Source organism: Nicotiana tabacum, chromosome 24, assembly GCF_000715075.1.
Source record: "Nicotiana tabacum cultivar K326 chromosome 24, ASM71507v2, whole genome shotgun sequence".
Classification (NCBI taxonomy): domain Eukaryota; kingdom Viridiplantae; phylum Streptophyta; class Magnoliopsida; order Solanales; family Solanaceae; genus Nicotiana; species Nicotiana tabacum.
In genome coordinates, this window is record NC_134103.1 from 112,193,440 (window position 1) to 112,217,699 (window position 24,260).

Consider the following 24,260-nt stretch of genomic DNA (forward strand, 5'->3'; position numbering starts at 1 on the left):
TAATCATTGTGCCCGTTAATGATAGTAAATAAACTGAAAGCATGGAAAAAGAAAGATGCAAAATCTTTGGCAATAAAAGGTTAGATAGCAATTCCAATGATAAACCTTAAATCATGAATGAATACTATAATTCCTTCCTTCCTTTTTTTTTCTTCTGTTGGTGTATATTGAAAAAAATTCGATGAGACATTATTGATAGTCCATAAATTCAGATGTATAAGGTGTGACAAAAATTTTGCAGGCAACTCCACAAAGGGGTGACAGTGACACAAGACAATTGTCCCAAGCAGACCAACTTCGCTCTAGACATAGTATATCATGCCAACTTCAATAAGACTAATGTGAGGAATGTTAAGTGCCACAGCAGTACCCCTGCAGTTCTTGCGCAGAAATGTGTATCCAACGTCAACAGCAAGTTTCTTCCAGAAAGAGGACGATCTCCTTGCCTTCACATACGAGTGCCCCATTATATATGCAACCCCTGCCTCCTTTGCTTGAACCAAATCTAGAAGCTCATCCCTAACTTCAGGATCCATGCCAGGATTCTCTGCCAAGTTAAACCTGACTCGTCGTCTCCTGACTTCTGGGTTCTCATCTTCATAGGAAGATCTTAGACTCTGAAGTGTCTGCGACTTGCTGCTTTGAATGGAGCTACACGTAACAAAATCCTCGTCTGAGATGATTAATGGTGAGCTTGACTGTAGAGTTCTCGTGCTTATAACTGCCATCCTCCCATCAAGAGATGGACTCTCGGAGCTCGACAATTGTGGTTCCACAGCTTCCATTTGGATGAACTCTGCTAGACTTTGGATGAGAAGGTCCTCAAAGTTCCCATCATCTTGCTGTGCATCCTTGTAACCATATCGAACAATGCAACGATACATATGATATGCTCTTGGACCAACGCGACCAATGAGGAAGCGTTCATCAGATGAGACATGGGGTACAGGAACAGATTTGACACACACAAACACCAGCACATTGTGAAATGCAGGGAGATTTGTTACAAAGTGAGAGAAGATAGGTGGAACTCCTGTTACCAATTCAGAGTATATTAGCCCTATCCCAGGGACACGGACAATACCAAGGCTGGGACCCAAGCCAAGGAGCCATTTCAATGGAACTTTGTTGTGCAGGTCATACTTGTACTTCTTCCGAGTTCCATAGTGCCAGACAAGCATGACAGCTAAGAGGACAAGAGAGAACAAAAGGGAGACCCATCCTCCCTGTGGAGCCTTAATGACTGCAGAAGACAGATAGAAACCTTCGATGAACCAGAAGAAGAGGAGAAAGGAAGTGGCAAATACTATGTTTCTTTGCCAGACAAAGATTATGACAAGCGTCATGAGGAATGTCGTGATAAACATAACTGTCATGCAAGCTAGCCCTGAAAGGAAAAAAAAAGTTATAAGAAAATCTAAATTAAGAGTTATAGGAAGGCTTGAATTTAAAAAAAATTAATTTGACTATAAAAGGCAAGCTGGACTTCTTTCCACAAGGGGATACCCTCTATACTGTGTCTGAGGAAAATAGATTTTTCTTCTCCATGTCATCAAATTAGAGATTCCTCCTTGTTCACCATTTATCCTTTCAGTTCAATCGTTCTTTTCTCTTTGCAAGAAAACTTCTTCCCTGGATGTATGTAAATCCTCCAGCATAGGGTTTAAAGAAAGATGGGTAGGCGCTAGGGAAAAGGAGCATAATTTGGAAGGACAGAATTATGTAAACCAATCTGGTTCTATAGAGAAAAATTGGTAGAGAGAGTTGCTTGATAATTTCAGATCCAGCACAATGAAGGGCTGAAACAATGAATTGTCCATGGTATTCTTTTTAACAGGGGATTCCAAGCATACTACTTTAAAGGTTAATGATGGACATGAAAGATTCAGCTGCTTTAGTAGGCAAATAGTTGAGGAGAAGACATTAAGGAGATTGTAGCTCTATTTTCTATCTGAATGAAATGTTTTTCTTCTAGGACAAAAAAAAACTAAAAGTCTCATATAGGGATATTTAGAGCAAATAAGACATCTTTAGCACACAAGAAGGTTTACCATATGCATTTCCAATTAAAGTTGTATCTTGGAACCCAATAGCCACAACTAAAGTAAGAATCATCAGGATCCAATTTATTTCTGGTACATAGATCTGCCCTTTATGCTTTGAGGTATGGACAATCTTGACCCGTGGGAAGCAACCTAGTGCATTACATTGCTTGACAATTGAGAATGTGGCTGTGATGATAGATTGGCTGCCAACAATGGCTGCAAGGGTTGCAATAACAAAAACGGGCCAGTATACTTTATCTGCATGGATAGAATAGGCCAGCAGTTAGGATTGATTTGATTTCACCAATAATCCTGGAACATTAAGCTTTAAAAAGAAAAGAACTAACCAGGTATTGAACTATAGAAGCTGTTTGGAAGGGAATCTATGTTTTTGGACAGAAAAGCAGCTTGACCCATGTACTGTATCACCAAGCATGGATACACGACAAATGCAAATGTAATCTGTGCAGGACCGGAAAAAATTCAGATAGACATGGTGTAAGTTCCAGGAATCCCCAACCAGTTTACTAGTCTGTTCAACAATATGATGCAGAAAAAATGAAAACCATGGGTAATATAGTCTGCCACCCACCAGGAAGCTCAGGTTATAGACACATTCCATTAAATAAGAACTTTTGGGCTGCATTTGCGTATGCTGTTTCCTAAGACTTTGCTAAATACAAGTTTAAACTCTTACACTAGAAGTTACCTCCAGTGGATTTCAAACTCAATTCAGATGTGTTATTTGAATCACCTCCTGTGATTAAGAAGATGAAATAAAACAAAAATGTTACCCTTGATCCCTGTAAAAACTGTTTGTTTCAGACTGGAGTTTCAAAATTTGAAGTTGCAAATTGTTGTGGGGACGTACAATCCATTAAATGCAACCTAGAGCACATTCTCACCCCACTACTTCCCCCATACAACTCGTTCAAATCCAGGTACTCAGGATTTTCCAGGAAAGGCATATATGGTGGCCTAAATAGAGAGTAAGAGCATAAAGTTTCCATGAACCACAGCTTAATCTAGTGCCGCTGCAGAAAACAGTTTGACTTACCCTCATGGAGAAGGCAGAGAAATGACCAAGATCTGCATACATTGCTTCAGTACCTGATGATTGAAAATGATTAGAATCAGATCCAAGTTCTAGTACTAGATTTTTATCTCAGCCTCATTCAGCAAAAAATGTCTTCACAAACAACTTTTTCTTGTATAAAGAATTACTGAGTTAACAGATAATACATTACATATACCTGCAACAGAGAGGAGGACACCTCCGAGAGAAATCCAACCATCTTTTCCCGTCTCCCTGAAAAACTTGATGATATAATAGGGTGAAAGAGCAGCCACAACTTTGGGGTTCCAAACAACGGTGTTGTACAACCCAATGATCATAATTGATATCAACCAGATGAGCACTATTGGTGCAAACAAAAACCCAACCCTGTGGGTTCCAGAATGCTGTAAAGCAAACAGGCCAACCAATATAATGCAAGAAAGAAACAGCACTCCATCTACAATAAGAGATAGTTTGATAGTCAATGCCATTGCTGAAGTCTCATGTTGACTGATTGAAGTCATCAAAAATTAACAAATGGGTAAATCACGACAAAGTTACCATGAGATAGGTGTTCTGCAGCAGCCTTTATTCCTGACATTGATGATATAACTGCCACATTGAAAAAGTACCCTAATTAAAAAATATACTTAAATCGGCTGGACGTTACAGGACTTCAAGCATCTAATTGGCCACATCAACACTGACACCATATTCATAATTTGTTATCTATAATTGTCCCATTGAGCAAGAAATCAACTCATTGAGAAAAAATTATAGCTTGTAAATAATATAGTCACACAAGCTAATACCACATAAAATGATACTAGTAGCTACAATTAAAATTTCTACCTGACATTGCAGGTGTCAGAACACCGTCACCTATGACCATACACGCCCCCAATAGTACGATAATAAGCAGTACTGTACGTGACTTTTTATGCTTCTCAAGAAATCTCTTCAACTGTAAACATGATGTCGACTGCCCGGAGTAGCCATATCTGTAAGCAGATAGCTCCTCATCAGCTGCTTGTTGGTTGGGAAGGAGACTAAACTTTGCATGTCTACAGAGCAGAGAGTAAAGAGCAAATGAACCACCTGGATGTATGTAAGTGTATTTGTTATAGACAATCAGTTATACGAGTTCTTCCGTAAGCATTGACTTAGAGTCTATTTTTAACATACCTTCACCATTATCATCTGCACTCAATACGAAAAATACATATTTAAGCAAAGGAATGAGTGTTATTGTCCAGAAGATCAATGAAAATGCACCAAATATTGCTTCCGGAGTCTGATAATCTTGCAACTTCCCGTCAAATATGCTCCTATAGACATAAAGTGGTGAAGTGCTCAAATCTCCATATACCACCCCAAGACTTTGGTATGCCAATACTAGATTCCTGGAAATATTCAGCAAAGGATACTGCAAGGCAGAATATAAGACGTGAGCTAGTTACACAATCAGTAGTCAACTAGCCACACAAATTTGAGTTAGTTAATGCTTCTCTCCCATATGTTCTTTCCTACTCATTGTTCCCGCACCACTCCTATTTGTTAATCTTCATTTTAATAACTATCTTGAAGCCCAAGTCACTTCAATCCTTGATTGACAAAAAAATAGCACATAACCCACCATTGAAGTCAATGACACAAACAAACTCAGTATTAAAGACTGTTAAGATAAAAGCCTCAGAAAGTTATTTTTTTTAATTAAAAAAAGAGATTTTCCACGGAAAAAGGAGAGACTATCCACCTTTGACGGCAACTTCCTTTTTCTCCTTTCCTGTAGAGTTTGTCCACTTTGCCCCTCTTTTCCAACCGTATCAGTTGATTCCTGGCGCCCACCTGCAGCAGACGAAGGCGGATGCTCCAAACTATCTTCCTCATGATTGATACCAACTTGATACATCTATTACAACAAACTTTGTCAAACTCTTTTGTTTTGCAAATAGAGAAAAGAAACAAGACAACTTGGTTGTTACAAAAATAAAGTGCAAAAAACGCAAAGAACCAGAGGAGTAGGTCAGCATCTGACAGAATTAGGATGTAAACGCTTTGAGTTAAAGAAAAAACATATTTAATCATATTACATACACTTGTTTTCTTAATACATATCTAGAGTTCAAGTAGAAACCCATGCGTTCAATCAGCTAGTGGTCAGAACCAGGAAAAGATATTATATCTAGGATGTCAATAATTTGTAAGTTTAGTAATTACAATTAAATACGAGAGACAACGGGATTTGATGAAAGATTAAGCTATTAGCAAAGCGCATTGACTGAAGGATTTGTCCAGAAGCTCAGATACAATGCAATTTTGATTGAAAGCCTCTACAACAACAACAATAACAACAACAAACCCAGTATAATACCACAAGTGGGGTCTATGGAGGGTAGTGTGTACGCATACCTTACCCCTACCTTGTAAAGGTAGAGAGGCTATTTCCGATAGACCCTCGACTCAAGGAACGATTGAAAGCCTCTAATGGCAACAAAATTAACAAACTTTTATCAAGTGCAACAAGCATATTTTGTCTTCTCTTTTATAACACGTATTTAGCAAGACACGGAGTTTACCTTAGTGGAATAATCTAGGTGGGCGCAAGCTCGCCCGATACCACCGTCATAAAAAATAAATTATGTATAAGGTATCATGAGAAGTTGTTTAACAATGAAAACATCATACTATAAAAATTAAAAAGTTGATCAAATTTTACAAGTTTGAATTCTGGAAAGCTGAAAATTGTATAGAAATGAAACAATGTGGATTCTTTTTGGAACGCCTAAATGTTAAACAATGTCTATAAACAGAAACAAAGATATTAATAACGAAAAAACAATCAGCAATTGATAAAAGAACAACATTACAAAATAAAGTAACAAAATTCAAACTCAATTAAAAAAATCAAGATTTAAGTAAAAGCGCGCAAGGTGTGAGATAGGAGGAAAAACGAACTTTTGGCGGATGACGACGACGGAGAAGGACTCGGTGTGGAGGAGAACAGCGGCGTTGGCGGTGATGTTTACCTCTGTATTTTTACGTTTCCTATTGGATATTATATTATATATGTATATATAGGAAACGTGATAAATGAAAATGATGTGAGGAAGAAGAAAGGAGAAGGAGAAGATTGCAGAAATCTTCTGCCCAAGCGGATCTTCTTCTTCCTCTTTCATCTGGAATTTCCTTCAGCCAAATTACATTATATTATATTACTCTATGTAGAAATGACTCGAACCATTTGTTCTTCCGACGTTTTTTGGAAAAAATTGTGCAAAAAAATAAAATGTGTTTAACATAACCTGTTAATTTACCATAATGTAATAAAATAATGGGAGAAATTAAAAAATAGCCACATTTATAAGTGGTAATTGAAAAATAGCCATAGTTTCTAAAATAATCGAAATTTAGCCATTTTTCATGTGAAGATAAATCTGAACGAAAACACTGTTCAAATCCGAAAAATATTCCAGCATATTATACTGGAGTTCTAGTATAATATACCGGTCCAACATAATATGTTGGAAGTTCATACACAGGTACTCTCCAGTGCAATATGTTGAAAGTTCATACACAAGTGCTCCAATCTCCAGCATATTATGCTAGAACTTTCCGCGTGTTGGAGTTCCAGCATAATATGCTGGAAGTTCATATATAGGAGCACCAATCTCCAGTATATTATGCTGGACCGGTCCGTGTTGCAGCAAAATAATGGCTATTTTTTAATGACTTTGCAAACGCTGGCTATTTTTGAATTACCAATCCGAAAACTGGTTAGCCAGTGCTATTTTTACTAAAATAATCAACCATAAGAAACACAATATAATATGTTTTGTTTTATATTAAGTGACATTATTGTTTTTTTAGTCGATTTAATAATATACATCTATATATATAAAATTCTCATGTCCAATCAAGTACCAGAAATATAAAATAGTAACACAAATGAAGTAATTAATTATAATTAAGTAATTAATATTATCCAGAAAACACATATCATTGACATTGTTGTCTTGGTATATGCATTTGAAACAATAATGTGTGCACTTTATGATACTTTGTACTCTTCTAAATTTAAGGTTAATTAAATAGACAAGTGATGTATGGCTATAATTCCATAGTTTCGTACATTATGTGCCTTACATTTTACATGCTTTAATGATAAATTATACTTTATTTGTGCATAATGGAGTATATTTTATGTGTAGGTGAATTGGAGATGAAAGTAAAGCAAAAGGGGTACTTAAACGTTGAAAGTGTGCTCGAGAACAGTGAAAAGGAGAGACCAGGCTTTAGCCTGGCGAGGCCAGCCTAAGGCCAGGCTGGACCAGGCTTTAGCCTGGCAAGGCCAGCCTAATGCTAGGTCCAATCCGAGTTTTTGAAGACTTAATTCATTTCGGGTTTTGACTAGGACTCGGCCCACACGTTTAGGGTTTCTTCTACACATATAAATAGACCTAAAATACCACTTGGAAGGCGTTGGTTTCAGCAACCAAAAGGGTGCTATCAACAACCACGTTTTTGGGGTTTTTGGAGCAGCCAAAGGTTTTGTGGGCAGCTAGAGGCAAGAAGAGCTGGTGGAATCACCCCTTGGAGTTAGAATCATTATTTCTACATCTTTTCATCTTTACTCTCTATTTTAATTATGCAAAATATTTGGGATATTGTTAGTATGAGTATGAGTAACTAACTTTCTAATCTAGGGTTTTGATGGAACCTATTGAAAGATGATTTTCTTGTTATGTTAATATAGATTTGCCGTAGTATTTTCTCTATTTGTTCAACTATATTATTCTTGTAGTTGATTGAAGGGCTCTCAATTAGTTGTGCCTATTTAGTATGTATTACTCGGGAGAGAGTGCATATTTAGGTAGTTGTTGAACAACATCACTCCTAAACATATATGAGGGATCAATACGGAGGTTTAAAGGTGGGTTTAGGGATAACGAAACCTTGGTGCGATCTGAGTGAGCTGTACTTAATGCCAGCTAGCGTAATTCGGGAGAATATATCTAGTAAATTGTGATATTTACTCGGGAGAGAGTTACGACAGTTAGAGTGCTCTTGGTCGAAAGAGAAGACTTAGGCAAATTTGTAGAAAGCGTAGCGGAAAAGATTCCGACAATTGGGAAAATCATAACTCTAGACCTCCTTAGTCTTGTCTATAATTTCATCCATGTTAATTGATAGTTTTAGTGCTTTCTAGTATTTGTTAGTTAATTAGATAAAAATAAATATTATAATCTTTATAATTAGGAAATTGTTTGGACCTGTGTTTCTTAGCGATATTAAACAATTGTAGTTAAGCCTTAGTTCTCTGTGGGATTCGACTCCGGCCTTGTAAATCAGATTATATTTACAACGACCGCTTAGTCCTTTTTATAAGACATAGTTGGGCGTGATCAAATTTTGGCGCCGTTGTCGGGGAGCTAACGGTTTAGTTATAGGTGTTTATATTGCAAAGAAATACATTGTTAGTTTGATAAAGAAACATTTATAGGCGTAGGTGTACATATTGCTAGGTTGCAAGTTTGAACTTTTATTTTATTTTCTTGTATTTGATTTTTTTATTTTTGTTTTACTTGTTAATTTTAGAAGCATGGCATCTTGGAATTATGACAGTTTTGATGTTGGTAATTCTACTTTTGATCCTCCTTATGCATATTGTGGAGGAAACCACCCATGGCAAAATTATCAAAATATTCCTGAGAGCGAGTTATGTGCACCAACTCAATCTTATGTGTGGAATGTGTGTGATATGTGTGGTGGTCAATATGGTCACTTTTATGGTTATGCTTATATATCTTATCCTCCCCTAACCCCTTACTTTGATGGTTCTTCTTTTTCTTGTGAAGTTAATAGGAACAAAGAACTCAGGGATGATGACATGAAAGAGATCAGTAATATGCAAAAGTGCCTTGATATGTTAAAGTGCCTTGTGGAATAAAATAATAAAAGACAGTTGCAGATAGAAAGGCAAGAAGAAACTATTCACAACTTGAAAGTTCAAATGAGTCAACTGGTTGAAGATTTTAATGCTCAACAAGCCAATATTGTGAATAGTATCCAAGAAGAGCGTGAATTAAATGCAGAAATTGAGGTAACAATAGAAGGGTCCATAGTAGAACACCAACAATCAATCAAACTAGAATTTAAGGATGCCGATGTTGTAGAAGAGATACTAGATTCAAGCAAGGACATTGATGATACATATTTAGCTGACTCTAGTGTCATTAGTGTTGAAGATGTAGACAGTCTCAATGCTCATATAGTTGAACGCATTGGTCCACACTCCAAGCATTTTTCCACATTGTGTTTGGATGATGATATAGAAATAGAGTCATCCGAGCCACTTGAGGAGTCGAGGAATGAGGAACAAGGCGCCTACATTCTGAAATGCTTCTTGCCAGAAAGTCGGGAATACACATCTCATCTAAAGGCCAAGAAGTGCAGAATACTACATTATTTTATTGGGCCAGTCAGATTCATTCCACCACCCCAGGAGCATGATCATAGAGCAGAATAAAAACTTGGGGTCCAATTCATAAGTTCAAAGTGGAGGCAGAAAATGATTCGTGTCGTGCCGCGACGTTAAATCAAGCGCTTGTTGGGAGGAAACCCAGCTTTACTGCTTTATTTTATTTTTTTATTTTTATTTATTATTTTTGTAGTGTTGATTTTTGCTTTTCTAGGAGCATGGAAAGCAAAGCTATTGGAAGGATGCAACAGCAAACCAGATGGTTGGAACTAAGTGTGAGGCACCCGCACGAAGGACCAAGCCTGGGAGAAGTCTGAGTATCCCATGAGTTGCTAGTGCTTCAGCCTTTGACCTACCAGGGAGTCTCTTTTACCCTCTTATTAGTTATGGTGTACATTGGGGACAATGCACAATTTTAAGTGTAGGGTGGGGAGATTGTCTAGGTGACTTTCTATGCTATTTTAATTGTGTAGTTTAATTGAATATTTTTTTTAGAGAACAAAAATAGAAAATATTGGACTTTTTCCGACGATAGATCTATTAGACAATTTTCTTAAGGGATTTAAGTCGAAAGGAAAAAGACAAAAAGATTTTCTTTTGTTAGGTAGTGTAGCAATTCCCCCTTGATTTTTCTTTGTGCCGCGGTTCTTTTTCAAGGGTTTTGTTTGAACCGGGTGTAGTTAGTTTTATTTGTTTTTAGGAATAGGAACCATTGTGCCATTAATTGAATTGAAGCAATATCTCTTAGATTTGTTATGCCTTGAAAATAGTTAGTACTATGGTTGTGACGCTTAGGCTCGGGTTTTGACTCTCGCATAAGTACCTTAAATCGTAGATTCCTAATTTGCTTAACCGCTTTGACTGGAATGTCGCGATGAAACCAATCCTGAGTGAGTTATGTGACATGTATGTGTGAAATTTTGTATGTATTCTATGCATTGCATTTGATGTCTAGAACTTGCCCCGTGTGTTTGTAAAGCGAAATAGTAGTATTGTTCAGTCTAGGAAGTGATATAGGTATTTCTTTGTTAAGCCATATATATAAAGTTTACCCACCTAAATATTATGTACCGTAGTTAACCCCGTTTAGCCGATAATCTTATTTCTTTAGTAACCACATTACAAGTCGTACCCCTTTGTTTTAATTGACCATATATTTGAACCTTTTCACCTCTCATGAGCACTTGAATTGTTATAAACTTTGTAAAAGTTAAAGTGTGGGGTGGTTGATTCGGCTATGGCGTGGAACTAATGAAATAAGGAGAAAAGTGCACTGTTTTGAAAAAGTAAGAGCCACTTGAATTGAAAAAGAAAGAAAAGAAAAATCAGCTATATTGCTGTGAAAAATATTCCTTGATAGTGGTGACTCTTGATGTAATTGTGCTTAAAAAAAGTATGGAGTTAATATAAATTGAAGTGAAGGTGGAATGTTTGGTTTGGCATAAGTATGGGATGTGTGTTAAAGTATATGTATTGAAGTGCTTAAGGGAGGTGTAGTCACTCATATCCAAATATATCCTACCCGACCCGCAGCCTACATTACAACCAATGAAAGTCCTACTTGATCTTAGACTGAATGAACTCGATTAGTAGAGTATTACACTACGGGCAAGCCTATGGTGCATCTTTTGTAGCATATGAATGTTATTTCTGAGAGCGAGTGAATTCTTCCTATATAGAGTTCCTACGGTCTTAAAATTCATTGTGTGTGGAACTAATCTCTTTGATTGGGTGAGGGCACATGATTCATAAAGAAAAGGTAATGTTGTTGACATCCATGTTAGAGTAAGTAAGTGAATTGTGAATAAGGCATGGTATTTGTGAGTCGAATCTTGAGGCGAGGATGTCACACTTGTGTGCTTAAACTATTTTAAAAATTCTTAATGTAATGAGTTAGGAGAATTGCATAAAAAAGCCGTATCTATAAGTGTAGTTTGAATGCTCGAGGACGAGCAATGTTTAAGTGTGGGGTATTGATGTGTGGCTATAATTCCATAGTTTCGTACATTATGTGCCTTGCATTTTACATGCTTTAATGATAAATTATACTTTATTTGTGCATAATGGAGTATATTTTATGTGTAGGTGAATTGGAGATGAAAGTAGAGCAAAAGGGGTACTTAAACGTTGAAAGTGTGCTCGAGAACAGTGAAAATGAGAGACCAGGCTTTAGCCTGGCGAGGCCAGCCTAAGGCCAGGCTGGACCAGGCTTTAGCCTGGCGACGCCAGCCTAACGCCAGGTCCAATCCGAGTTTTTGAAGACTTAATTCATTTCGGATTTTGACTAGGACCCGGCCCACACATTTAGGATTTCTTCTACACATATAAATAGACCTAAAATACCACTTGGAAGGCGTTGGTTTCAGCAACCAAAAGGGTGCTATCAGCAGCCACGTTTTTTGGGGGTTTTGGAGCAGCCAAAAGTTTTGTGGGCAGCTAGAGGCAAGAAGAGCTGGTGGAATCACCCCTTGGAGTTAGAATCATTATTTCTATATCTTTTCATCTTTACTCTCTATTTTAATTATGCAAAATATTTGGGATATTGTTAGTATGAGTATGAGTAGCTAACTTTCTAATCTAGGGTTTTGATGGAACCTATTGAAGGATGATTTTCTTGTTATGTTAATATAGATTTGCCGTAGTATTTTCTCTATTTGTTTAACTATATTATTCTTGTGGTTGATTGAAGGGCTCTCAATTAGCTGTGCCTATTTAGTATGTATTACTCGGGAGAGAGTGCATATTTAGGTAGTTGTTAAACAACATCACTCCTAAACGTATATGGGGGATCAATACGGAGGTTTGAAGGTGGGTTTAGGGATAACGAAACCTTGGTGCGATCTGAGTGAGCTGTGCTTAATGCCAACTAGTGTAATTCGGGAGAATATGTCTAGTAAATTGTGGTAATTACTCGGGAGAGAGGTACGACAGTTATAGTGCTCATGGTCGATAGAGAAGATTTAGGCAAATTTATAGAAAGCGTAGCGGAAAGATTCCGACAATTGGGGAAATCATAACTCTAGATCTCCTTAGTCTTGTCTATAATTTCATCCATGTTAATTGATAGTTTTAGTGCTTTCTAGTATTTGTTAGTTAGTTAGATAAAAATAAACATTATAATCTTTATAATTAGGAAATTGTTTGGACTTGTGTTTCTTAGCGATATTAAACAACTGTAGTTAAGCCTTAGTTCTCTGTGGGATTCGACTCCGGACTTGTAAATCGGATTATATTTGCAATGACCGCTTAGTCCTTTTTATAAGGCATAGTTGGGCGTGATCAACAAGATATATCTAATGAACTTATTCATCTACTACTAAAAGTTGACCAGTATTATAAATCATGATTGTCTAAATTACAAATCTCTAACGATAATGAAAGGATTTATAGAAAATTTATTTTAACTCCTGGATAATATTAGTGTGGTAAGTATGTTGTTTAACCCATTCATGCAAAGGATCGAGTTGTTGTTGAGTCCCATATCGGCCGTGAGAAGGAAAATTGGACTATTTATAACGTCTTAGGCAATTGATTTATGCCAATTATTTATCTCTTTATCAGTATGGATATTGATTAATTATGTGACTCTAAGAAATTATTATTATATATTGATGTGGATGCTCGTTGATCTCTTGCCTCGTCTTTCCTTTATGTTCGGCCTCAATTTTTCTTTTTGGAATAATAATTGCAATTTCAATTTTTGCAACGATGATTATAATAACTTTCAGAAGCACATCCAATTTTTTTAAAGATGATAACAAATGTAAGTTCACGAGGAACTTAGAAGAATCAAAGGAAGTAACTCATTCATTCTTTGGTTCGAGTCCCTAGGTATGGAGTCGTCTTTGTTAGGGATCGTTTTATCTCTAATGTGGAACTTCCCGGCAATCCGAATTTAATCGGACTCCAATATGTATACCGAACATCGGGTGTGAAACCAAAAAAAGAGAAAGCGGTCAGATGCAGAGTAGATGTGAATTATCTAAATGGAAAGAAAAAAAGCATGTGCAAGCCAAGAATATCAATTCAAATATTCAAATGGTTAGTTATATGCAGTCTAAATTTGGTTCATGAACAAATGCGAATTCCATATCACGTTCAAGTGCATATTCATTCCCAAATTAAGTACCTTTTATTCGTTTGACTACTAATGCTTGTTTTCAAAGGTTGCCTAACATACTTTAAGAGTGTTTTACGTATGACTAACATTTTCCATTAAAAAATTTGTTTTCCTGCAAATTTGTATATGTATTTCGTGACAAATATGAAGAGTAAAAAGTTTAATCAATATTTCGATAAAGGTTTTAATGTTTTTAATATATATATATATATATATATATATATATATATATATATATATATATATATATGTATGTATATATATATATATATGTATGTATGTATGTTGAGGATTAATAATAATATTAACAAATTGAAGAGTTTCTTGAGTAATAAATATTAATGATAATGTGTAAACTGTTGGTTGAAGCATTTAACGTGATATTGAAAATCAAGATAATAATTAATTAAAAAAAACAAGATAATTAAGATAGATGTAATTAGAAAAATGACTTCGATCCATAAATGAAGGAAATAGTTTAATAGCTATACAAAAAAGGAAATCATGATAATCAAATGTCAGAAAATATTTTCATGATAATCAAATGTCAGAAAATAACGTTCTTGTGGAAAATAACCTCCTAAAAAATAACTTCGATCGTATCAAACATACTCTAATAGATCTACATAGTTTTTTTTTAAAATAAATAAACATGTGTACTAGCTCAATGAGCGTTTCAAACTTTCGGCACCGTGCAAATTCCGAAGCTTGGTTTTTTTCATGTTATAACTCGATCTACTAGCCTTATTTTGAAGAAAACCCAAAAGGATGAAAAAACTTCTAACTAATATCAGTTCTCTAAGTTTGAACTCAGAAAAACAATTCAGAAGCGTCTAAAATGAAAATATTTCCAAATGGATAGGGTTCTTTTTCATTTCATTATTAGCTACATGAAGTGGACATGCCCTAACTTAAGGAAATTTATCTCTAATATTTAATTGAAGAGGCTAAATTTATATTTTCCCTTTTGTGTAAAATGACAAGGGAGAAGACATCATTGTTAGCTACAAGCATCTCAACTAGATTTTCTTTCTTGGTTGCTTTCTGTCTTCGATATTAAGAAGAAAAAAAAGGAAAACATTTTTGGATTGTGACGAGGAGCATAATTAGCATTTTCTACGAGTAAAGGCGGAGCTAGGATTATAATTTTATGAGTTTTGAATTTTAGAACGATAATTTTAAATATTAATAATTGTGTTCTAAATTTAATATTTGTATATATTTAATAAATAGTTTGGAGCAAAAACGGTTGGGTTCGGTCGAACCTGCATCCAGACTTAATTCTAGCTTAGCGTAGGAGAAGAATATAGTTCTGCTATGCAATCAAGTGTTAGTAATTGAGCACTAAATTTAATTTTTGTATGTATTTAATAAATTTATAAGTACAATATTTGTATTATACGTGTGATCGTTTAGTCAATATAAAAGTTGTAAAAGACATACTATATGGCTGGGAAATTGCAACATCGAAAATTCATTTCCTTATAGATGAAGGTTCAGAAGCTATAAAATGCATGCGTATGTCACGCTTACTAACCTTTGTCTTTTCAAAGTTACAGTTGTATCATGTATGGTTGTAGGAGGAGCTAGCTTATTAAGTTCGTATTTGTCGAACTTATTCATTTTTGTTTAAATAATATATTTATACTAGAAAATTTATTAAATATCTATAAATATTTAATTAAAAATTCAGTAACTATGTGTTTACCCTAAAAACGGATAACAATTAAATTTATATGTGATTTTAAGGACACGTGATTTTACTTGGCATAAACTGAAAAAATATGCAAACTGATATTGAAATTGACTTTAAAGAAAAATAAAAGCAAACCAAATGAGATATGTAGCTTGGGCCCTCGAACCAAGTGAAACAACAAAGAAAATATAAGCAAAGTAATATAGTATTGAGAACCTTGAGAAAAGAGTAGTATATTATTTTTTTTATTGTCGGAGACTCCCTTTACAAATGATCAGACCCCCTTTATATAGTAGGGGAGTCCTACTCTTGATTCAATTCTAAATACAGTAAGGACTCTCATGATAGGCTAATTAATCGGCCTCTTCTTGATACGTGTCGTGATTTCCGCCGAGATTCTCCCCCTAATTGCGACTGTAACGACTTTTTGTTTCTTGGATCGATCTTGATCCTGGCCGATCTCGATCTTGATCGGTCTCTGGGTCTTCGAGCTCGATCTTGACCGACCTCGATCTTGATCGGTCTCTGGGTCTCGAGCTCGACAACATATTCTTCGCACCATGGCTCGATATTACAATGATGAACCTTGAACCATCATGTTCCAATCTCGATTAATCATATGAAGGGCAAAACTGGGTTTTGACAGTATACAGATAGTTCCCTCGTTTCTCGGAAAGAAGATGATGAGAAACGATATTAATTTCCAGACTCCGACTTGGTGGATGATGATGTCAGCGACGAGCCCGATTATGACGTATGTAACAAACGTCCCGTCGGTCCAGTTACCAAGGCATTAAATGCATGTCAGTCCTTGGTCGGCCACTACCGGTTCTGAACCGTCATCACCATGCTATAAATATTCACACTTTCATCCTCATCCAAACTTTTCACTCAAAAGCTTTTTCTCTACTCTTGAATCTTCTTCAAAAAATCCTTTTGCTTCATACATTTTACATCGCATACAACCCAACTTCTGGTTCTCTTTGTTCATCAATGGTGAAAACCTCCAAAATGGTGCCGCAAAAAGAGTCTGCTTCTTCATCACGACCCGCCGGCGGAGCCTCACCCTGAGGAATTCGTTCCGGTAGGGTGCTCAACTATCATCGATTTTAAGGTTGAAAAACCTTCTTCGGAACCGGGCCGATGTGAGCCGATTTCGAGGTACCAGTGTTCAATCACCAAAAAAATTCTCGACAAAGTAAAATAGGAATGCAACTGGGGCGACAAGCACGTGGTAGTCCCATCGCCTGAAGAATCAATTACTACCCACGTGGAAAGGTTCTTAAGTGTTTATACTTATCCTTTCACGTTGGGTTCATTAGACCCTGTCATCGTCGCCTTTTTTAAGACATACGACGTGACCCTTGGCCAAATTCACCCTTCTTTTTGGATAATAGTGATTCTTCTTCGATTCTTCTCAAGAAAAATCGAGGGATGTCCTTTCACCCTCGATCACCTCATGCGCCTTTATAGTCCCTGACTCTATTGAGGAGGGTTAATCATGCTTGCTCGTCGAGCCATCAAAGTGTAATTCTCGAGTATAGACGAGACTCGTGATCGGGGCTGGATGGGCCAATTTGTTTGAGTTAAAACCTCGGACATGATCCTTGCCGATGATATGCCATTTCCTGAGAAATGGAATATGAACCATGAGTACCCATTTCCCTTCGAGCGCTTTAATTTGTGACTGCCTTTCATTTTCTTGATCCTCTTTTTCTTTCTTGTTACAGCTGCGACTCGGATGCTGGAACCGATTCCGGGTCTTTTACAATGGGTTGAAGGTTTGATGCTGCAGAGACCACACTCCGAGGATGCTTGGGTGGAACTATCAAAGGGTCGATGGGAGGCCCGCAGTCATGGTAAGTCTCTTTCTTAGTTTGTTTGTCATTTGTTCTTCGCTTGCTTACCCTTTTTTTTTTCCTTTGTAGGACTTAGGAAGGATGTTGCCATGAGGCCCATATCTGGTGATGAAGAGGTCCCTGCCCCAAAGCAGGTTAAAGAGAATAAGAGAAAAGATGAACCGAGTTCCCCGGTCTTGGAAAAGAAAAAACCGGCGAAGAAATCTTGCAAGCCCAAGGGGGGCTCTGGTATCATGCCTCCGGATTTGATCCGCCGATTAAGGGATGGGCCTGAGGAAGGAGAAGAGGAAATATCCTGTGTGCGGGCTAATGTTGTGATACAATAATCCTCCGAATCGGCGGAGGTAGATAAGGGAAACCTAGCCATAATTCCTGAACAAGGAAAAACCGAGATTATCTCATCTCGAGTTGAGATTTTTGAAGGTGAGACCGAGGGCAAGATTCTTCGGGCAGCAACAGAAGATATCTAGAGGGACGAGCTCGGGGTAATTGACATTAGCGGATCCCCTCAGATTTTGGATGCTATGATTCGTGAGGCTAACATGTTAGAAGGTCGATCTTACGAGGGTATTCAGGAGTCGACCGACATCCACGATTTTCTGGACGGGCTCGAGTAGTTGCCTCGGAGGAGATTATCGGGTTCGGAGGATTATCGGTGCCGAAGAAAGCACCATGGTTGGGCTCTATCGGGTCTTCATCGGTTCCAAAGGTGGTGAACTGATTCCCGGCCCCGAGTTTTAATCCCGATCGCAAGCGGAAAATAGTGCCCTCCATCCCGGAGGATGCCCGAATTATCTCTCCCCCTGTGGGGATTACTAGTTACCTTCGGTCCTTGGTGACCGAAGAGGATCAAACCGTGATGAATGCGGTAGGACCTTCTTGCCATTTCAACGAGGCTCAACATGCTCTAAATCGGGTAATTTCGATGATATCTCTGCCGTTTCTTTTACACTTAGAGTTGTAGATAATTCTAACATATTTTTCCATGTTTATAGGCCTTGGTGTTGCATCACGAGGCTTTCCTCCAAATCCGGGAGGGGCATGAGGCTGAAGTTCGGAACCTCACTAAGAAGAGTGACTCCTACAAACTTCTTAGTGAGAAGCTTCGGACAGATTTGGCAACGGCTCGAGATGAGCACGAGGAAATGGCTGAGAAGGTATTCCGAATTCTTCATGATAGTGAAGATGAATTGGATATAACCACTAATGATCCAATTCTGCAGGTTTGATAGAGGCTCGAACAGGTTGGACGGCTCAATTCGCAGGTAGATGAGCTACTGGCCGAGGCGGAAAAATTCAAAGAAAATATGGACGTGCTTGCTTCGGAAAAGGAGGCCGTCCAAGCGCAATTGGAGTTGATTGAGACCCAGCTTCTGTCTGCAGAAGAAAATGCCTCGGTGCAGATGGAGAAGATTAAGGAGCTTCAGCATCGATTGGATTTGGCCACTTCTGATAAGGTAGGCTTGGCCGATGAACTCGAATTGGCCATATTCGAGGTGGCTGAGGGCAATAAAAGAGCTGATGCTAAAGTGGCCCAGTCAGGATCGATGTTGAGGTCAATCAGGCCAAGGCCAAGAGCATGGTCGAACATGCTAAATGGCAGGCTCGGAGGGAAGCTCTCGAGGAGGTCAGTGCTCAGGGCTTCGATGTTGCAGTTGAAATTGAAAATACCAAGGTGGAGGAAACAAGAGCCCGAAGGCTGGCCTTCCCTGAGGAAGACTCCGAGAGCTCGAGCGAATCTGAGGATGGAGAAAATCCCGAGGACGCAGCCTCCGATGAAGACCAAGACACTTAGGATATTAGTTTTCTTGTTTTTCTTTTGTATCTTTTCTGGGGCCGATTCAGCCTTTTGAAAAAAACTTTTGAATATATATATAAGGCTTTTCTTGATTTTTTTATTCTTGTGTTTTTCCTTCGCTTTTCTGTATTTTACGAAGGTCGAAAATGCCTTAGCATAAAATTATGTCCGAAGTTTAGACAATTTGATTGGAACCGAACTAGTACAGTCCTTAGGTTTTTTGATCGAGTGAGTGCTTGCTTGAACTCGAAGTAATCTAGTCTTTAGGCTTTTGTAAGAAAGGTTGTTTATGGCTTTCTCCCATTTTCGGCTTGAAAAAGTTTTTTTTTCATCTGTATTTGCAAAAAACTCATAATGCCTTGGCTCGAAATAAGGAATCGTTCAAGAGTTCGAATAATTTTATACTCATTAGAGTTTTCGAGACTTGATTTTATCGAAACCTTTTATGATTTTGCCTGGGGCAGCCTTTTTAACCGATTTATGAAAGAATTCGAAGGCCTGCTTTGTTACGAAATTTGGATGTCTCCAATCCGTGTTAATTCGACTGTAGCCTCTTTAGTTCGGGATTTGCCCCTTGGGCTTATTTTCCCTGAAGAGTTAGTCTCCGAGTGAATTGGCTGTGGCCTATAAAGATTGATGGTTGCCTAAAAGGTCTTATGATCTCGGAGTTTTAATAATTCGATCTCGTTTATTTTTCGGACGGTAGTCCCCGGGCGTGGGGGTAATTATCCGAACTCTGGTTATAGTCGGCACTTAAGCCTATTTACATAATTGGTCGAGAGTATGGAATTGTAAAGAAAAATACTTCTCTTTATAAAATGATTATACATGCGTACATGTTTTGTGCCGGGACTCGAGCAAACTATGCGGGCACGGTTCGTTTGACCATTTGGCCCTTACAAATTTTTCCTATCGAGACCCTGCTGCCATGAAGTAACTTCCTCGTATCAAAGTTGACATTCGAGGGAAATGCCCCAGTGTTCAAGGTTGATTGTAAAGAAACCTCGGATACTGTTGAATTGTTCTAAGTTAGCACGATCAATGGTTGCCTCATTAAAAACCTCGCCGGAAAATCCATTTGGAACAAAACCGTTCTAAGGGAAAAAGAGTGCAACGCGTGCTTTCAGACCTAAAGGCTACGTGTCGAAGAATCCCTCATTGTTCCTGGTCGACCACCTGCAATGGTTAGTTTTAAAATATAAATGAAAACGGAAATGGTCGTACCTTAGTAGTAGTATCATTTTAGGTGTGATACATTTCAATTGTTCGGCAGTTGTTCGCCATTTATCGTGACGAGCTTGTAGGATCCTTTTTCGATGATTTCCAGAACTTGGTACGATCCTTCCCAGTTCGGACCTAGTTTCCCTTCATTCGGATTTCGAGTGTTGAGGGTGACTTTTCTTAGCACCAAGTCCCCGATGTTAAAATGTCGAAGATTGGCTCTTTGATTGTAGTATCTTTCGATCCGCTGTTTTTGGGCGGCCAATCGGACGAGAGCAGCTTCGCGTCTTTCGTCCAACAATTCTAAGCTCGTATGCATGGACTCGTTATTTGACTCCTATGTTGAATATCGAAACATGAAGCTAGGTTCTTCGACCTCGATCGGGATCAGAGCTTCAACGCCGTAGACTAACGAGAACGGTGTTGCTCCGGTACTAGATTTCGATGTTGTGCGGTATACCCATAGAACCTTGGGTAGTATTTCTCTCAATTTTCCTTTGGCGTCGGCCAATCTCTTCTTTAGATTTTGGATGATGGTTTTGTTGGTCGATTTGGCTTGTCCATTCCAGCTGGGATGATAAGGTGTTGATAGGATCCTTTTGATCTTGTGATCCTCGAAAAATTTAGTTACTTTGCTGCCGATGAATTGTTTTCCATTATCACATACAATCTTAGAGAGCATCTCGAATTGACATATGATGTGGTCCCAAATGAAGTCTATGACTTTTTTTTCTCTGACTTTCTCAAAAGCCTATGCTTCAACCCATTTAGAGAAACAATCAGTCATAAATAAAATAAACTGAACTTTACCTACGGTCGACGGGAGAGGGCCAACGATGTCCATTCCCCATTTCATGAAGGGCCATGGGGAGAGGATCGAGTGGAGTAGTTCCCCGGGTTGATGAATCATGGGCGCATGCCTTTGGCATTTATCGCATTTTCGAACGAACTCCCTTGCATCCTTCTCCATATCGGTCCAATAGTACCCTGGTCTGATTACTTTGTGGACCGGCAATTCGGCACCAGAATGATTTCCAGAACTGCCCTCGTGAACTTCTCGTAGGATGTAGTCGGTATCTCCTGGTCCTAATCATATTGCTAACAGTCCGACGAACGTCCTTCTAAACAACGTTCCGTCTTTGAACAAAGTGAACCGTGTTGCCTTTGTGCACAGAGTTCTTGACTCCTTTGGATCCGATGAAAGCTTCCCGTTCTTTAAGTACTCTATGTACTTGTTTCTCCAATTCCAGGTTAAACTCGTGGAGTTTATCTCGGCGTGACCTTCTTCGATTACCGATCTCATGAGTTGTACGACTGTCCCCGAGTTGAGTTCGTCGTCCTTGACCGACGAACCTAAGTTTGCAAGAGTGTCGGCCTCTCTGTTCTGTTCTCGAGGTACATGTTGCAAGGTCCATTTCCTTAAATTGATGTAGAGTCACCTGTAGTTTATCCAAGTACCTCTGCATTCAGTCTTCTCGGACTTCAAAAGTCCCGTTAACTTGGTTTACCACGAGGAGGGAATCACACTTAGCTTCTATGACCTCCGTTCCTAAGCTTTTAGCTAGTTCGAGACCTGCAATCATGGCCTTATACTCGGCCTCATTGTTAGTCAATTTTGTAGTTCTGATAGACTGTCTTACTACATTACCTATGGGTGATTTTAGCACGATGCCTAGTCCATACCCCTTTGTGTTTGAGCCACCGTCCGTAAAGAGGGTCCACACTCCCGAAAATGTACCCTATTTTATCAGTAGTTCTTTTTCAACCTCGGGTACGAGGGCCAGCGTATAGTCAACTACGAAGTCTGCCAAGATTTGAGACTTGATGGTGGTTCGGGGTCGATACTCAATATCGTACCCGCTGATTTCTATGTCCCATTTGGACAATCGACCCGAAATCTCGGGTTTATGCAAAACATTTCAAAGAGGATAAGTTGTTATAACACATATTGGATGACATTGGAAATACGATTTTAGTTTTCTAGAGGCGCTTATTAAAGCAAGCGCTAATTTTTTTAATGTGGGTATCTAGTTTCGACCTTACCCATGGTTCGACTAACATAATAGACAGGGAATTGCTTACCTTGTTCTTCTCGGAATAGGACTTTACTTACCGCTATCTCCGAGACTGCCAAGTATATGTAAAGTTGTTCATCCACTTTTGGGGTGTGAAGCAGCGGTAGGCTCGATAAATACCGCTTTAGTTCCTCTAAGGCCTGCTGGCATTCCGGAGTCCATGCAAAATTGCTCTTCTTCTTAAGCAACGAGAAGAATCGGTGGCTCCTATCTGAGGATCTCGAAATGAATCATCCTAGGGCGGTTATCCGCCCCATCAGCCTCTGCACAACCTTTATATTATCCACTATCGTGATATCATCAATAGCTTTAAATTTATCGGGGTTGATCTCCATTCCCCGGTTGGACACCATGAAATCAAGAAACTTGCCCGAGCCAACTCTGAATGCACACTTTTCGGGGTTGGGCTTCATATTGTACTTCCTTAATATATTTAAAGTTTCCTACAAATGCTTTAAATGGTCCTATGCTCGCAGGGACTTAATTAACATGTCATCAATATAAACTTCCATTGATTTTCCTATTTGTTCTTCGAACATTTGGTTTACTAGGTGTTGATAAGTTGCACCAGTATTTTTTAGACCGAATGGCATTACATTATAACAGTAGGTACCATACTTAGTGATAAACGAGGTCTTTTCCTGATCCTCCAGGTTCATCTGTATCTGGTTGTACCCAGAGTAGGCATCGAGAAAACTGAGAGTCTCGTGGCTTGCCGTGGCATCGATCATACGATCAATATTTGGCAAAGGAAAAGAATCCTTGGGGCATGCTTTATTCAGGTCTTTATAATCTATACACATTCTAAGTTTGTTTCCCTTTTTAGGGACTACCACTATGTTTGCTAACCATTCGGGGTACTTTACTTCCCGAATGGATCCTATTTTGAGAAGTTTGGTTACCTCGTTCTTGATGAAGGCATGTTTGATCTCGGACTGGGGCCTTCTCTTTTGCTTTACCGGGTAGAATTTAGGGTCCATGCTTAGTTTGTGAGTGGTAATTTCTGGTGGAATCCATGTCATATCGAGATGGGACCAGGCAAAGCAATCCATGTTAGCTTTAAGGAAATGAATAAGTTTTTTCCTGAGCTCGGGGGTTAGCCCCGTGCCCAGGTATACCTTTCATTCGGGTTGATGCTTGGCCAGTGTGATTTATTCCAGCTCTTCGACCTTTGACTTGGTGGCATCGGAGTCATAGGGAACTATGAAGGCTCGAGGGATCCAGTAGTCGTCATCTTCGTTGATCCCTTTCTCCTACAATTGGGTCGAGGCCGGTATATGTGGTTGTTATTTGGCCTTCTGTTTTCCCTTCGATCCCTTCGTTGATGAGAGTGTCGATACTGGTATCACTTCATCTACTGAAAACATTTCCTTGGCAGTGGGTTGCTCCCCGTACACTGTTTTGACTCCCTCCGATGTCGGGAACTTCAGAACTTGGTGAAGGGTCGAGGGCACTGCCCTCATGTTATGGATCCAAGGCCTTCCGAGTAGGGTGTTATACCTCATGTCACCATCGATCACATGGAACTCTGTTTCTTGGATGGTCCCGTCCACGTTCATTGGCAAAGTAATTTCACCCTTGGTGGTTTCGCTTGCCATGTTGAAGCCGTTAAGTACTCGGACTGCAGGCACGATTTGATCTTGTAGGCCGAGCTGTTCTATGACCCTCAATCGAATAATGTTGGCCGAGCTACATGGATCAATCAAAACACGTTTAACTTGAATTTTATTCATAAGAATAGATATTACCAGTGCGTCATTGTAGGGTTGTAAGATCCCCTCTGCATCCCCATCACTGAAAGATAAGGTCCCCTCCGGTATGTAGTCTCGAGTCTGCTTTTCCCTCGTGATCGACACCTTGGTGCGTTTGAATACAGGATCATGAAGAATATCGACCCCTCCAATAATC

The 24,260-nt window shown here is 38.6% G+C and overlaps 1 protein-coding gene across 1 annotated transcript; it reads right to left on the reverse strand.

The window, feature by feature from the left end:
- Positions 1–97: 97 nt before the first annotated feature.
- On the reverse strand, positions 98–6,339 carry LOC107812500 (potassium transporter 4-like). Its single transcript, XM_075247116.1, has 10 exons — positions 6,061–6,339; positions 4,859–5,014; positions 4,288–4,528; positions 3,955–4,200; positions 3,664–3,714; positions 3,299–3,559; positions 3,103–3,155; positions 2,393–2,507; positions 2,052–2,303; positions 98–1,387 (listed from the first exon to the last, which is right to left on the reverse strand). Exons 2-10 carry the CDS (start codon positions 5,012–5,014, stop codon positions 303–305), a joined length of 2,460 nt encoding a protein of 819 aa, XP_075103217.1. The 5' UTR covers positions 6,061–6,339; the 3' UTR covers positions 98–302.
- Positions 6,340–24,260: the final 17,921 nt, after the last annotated feature.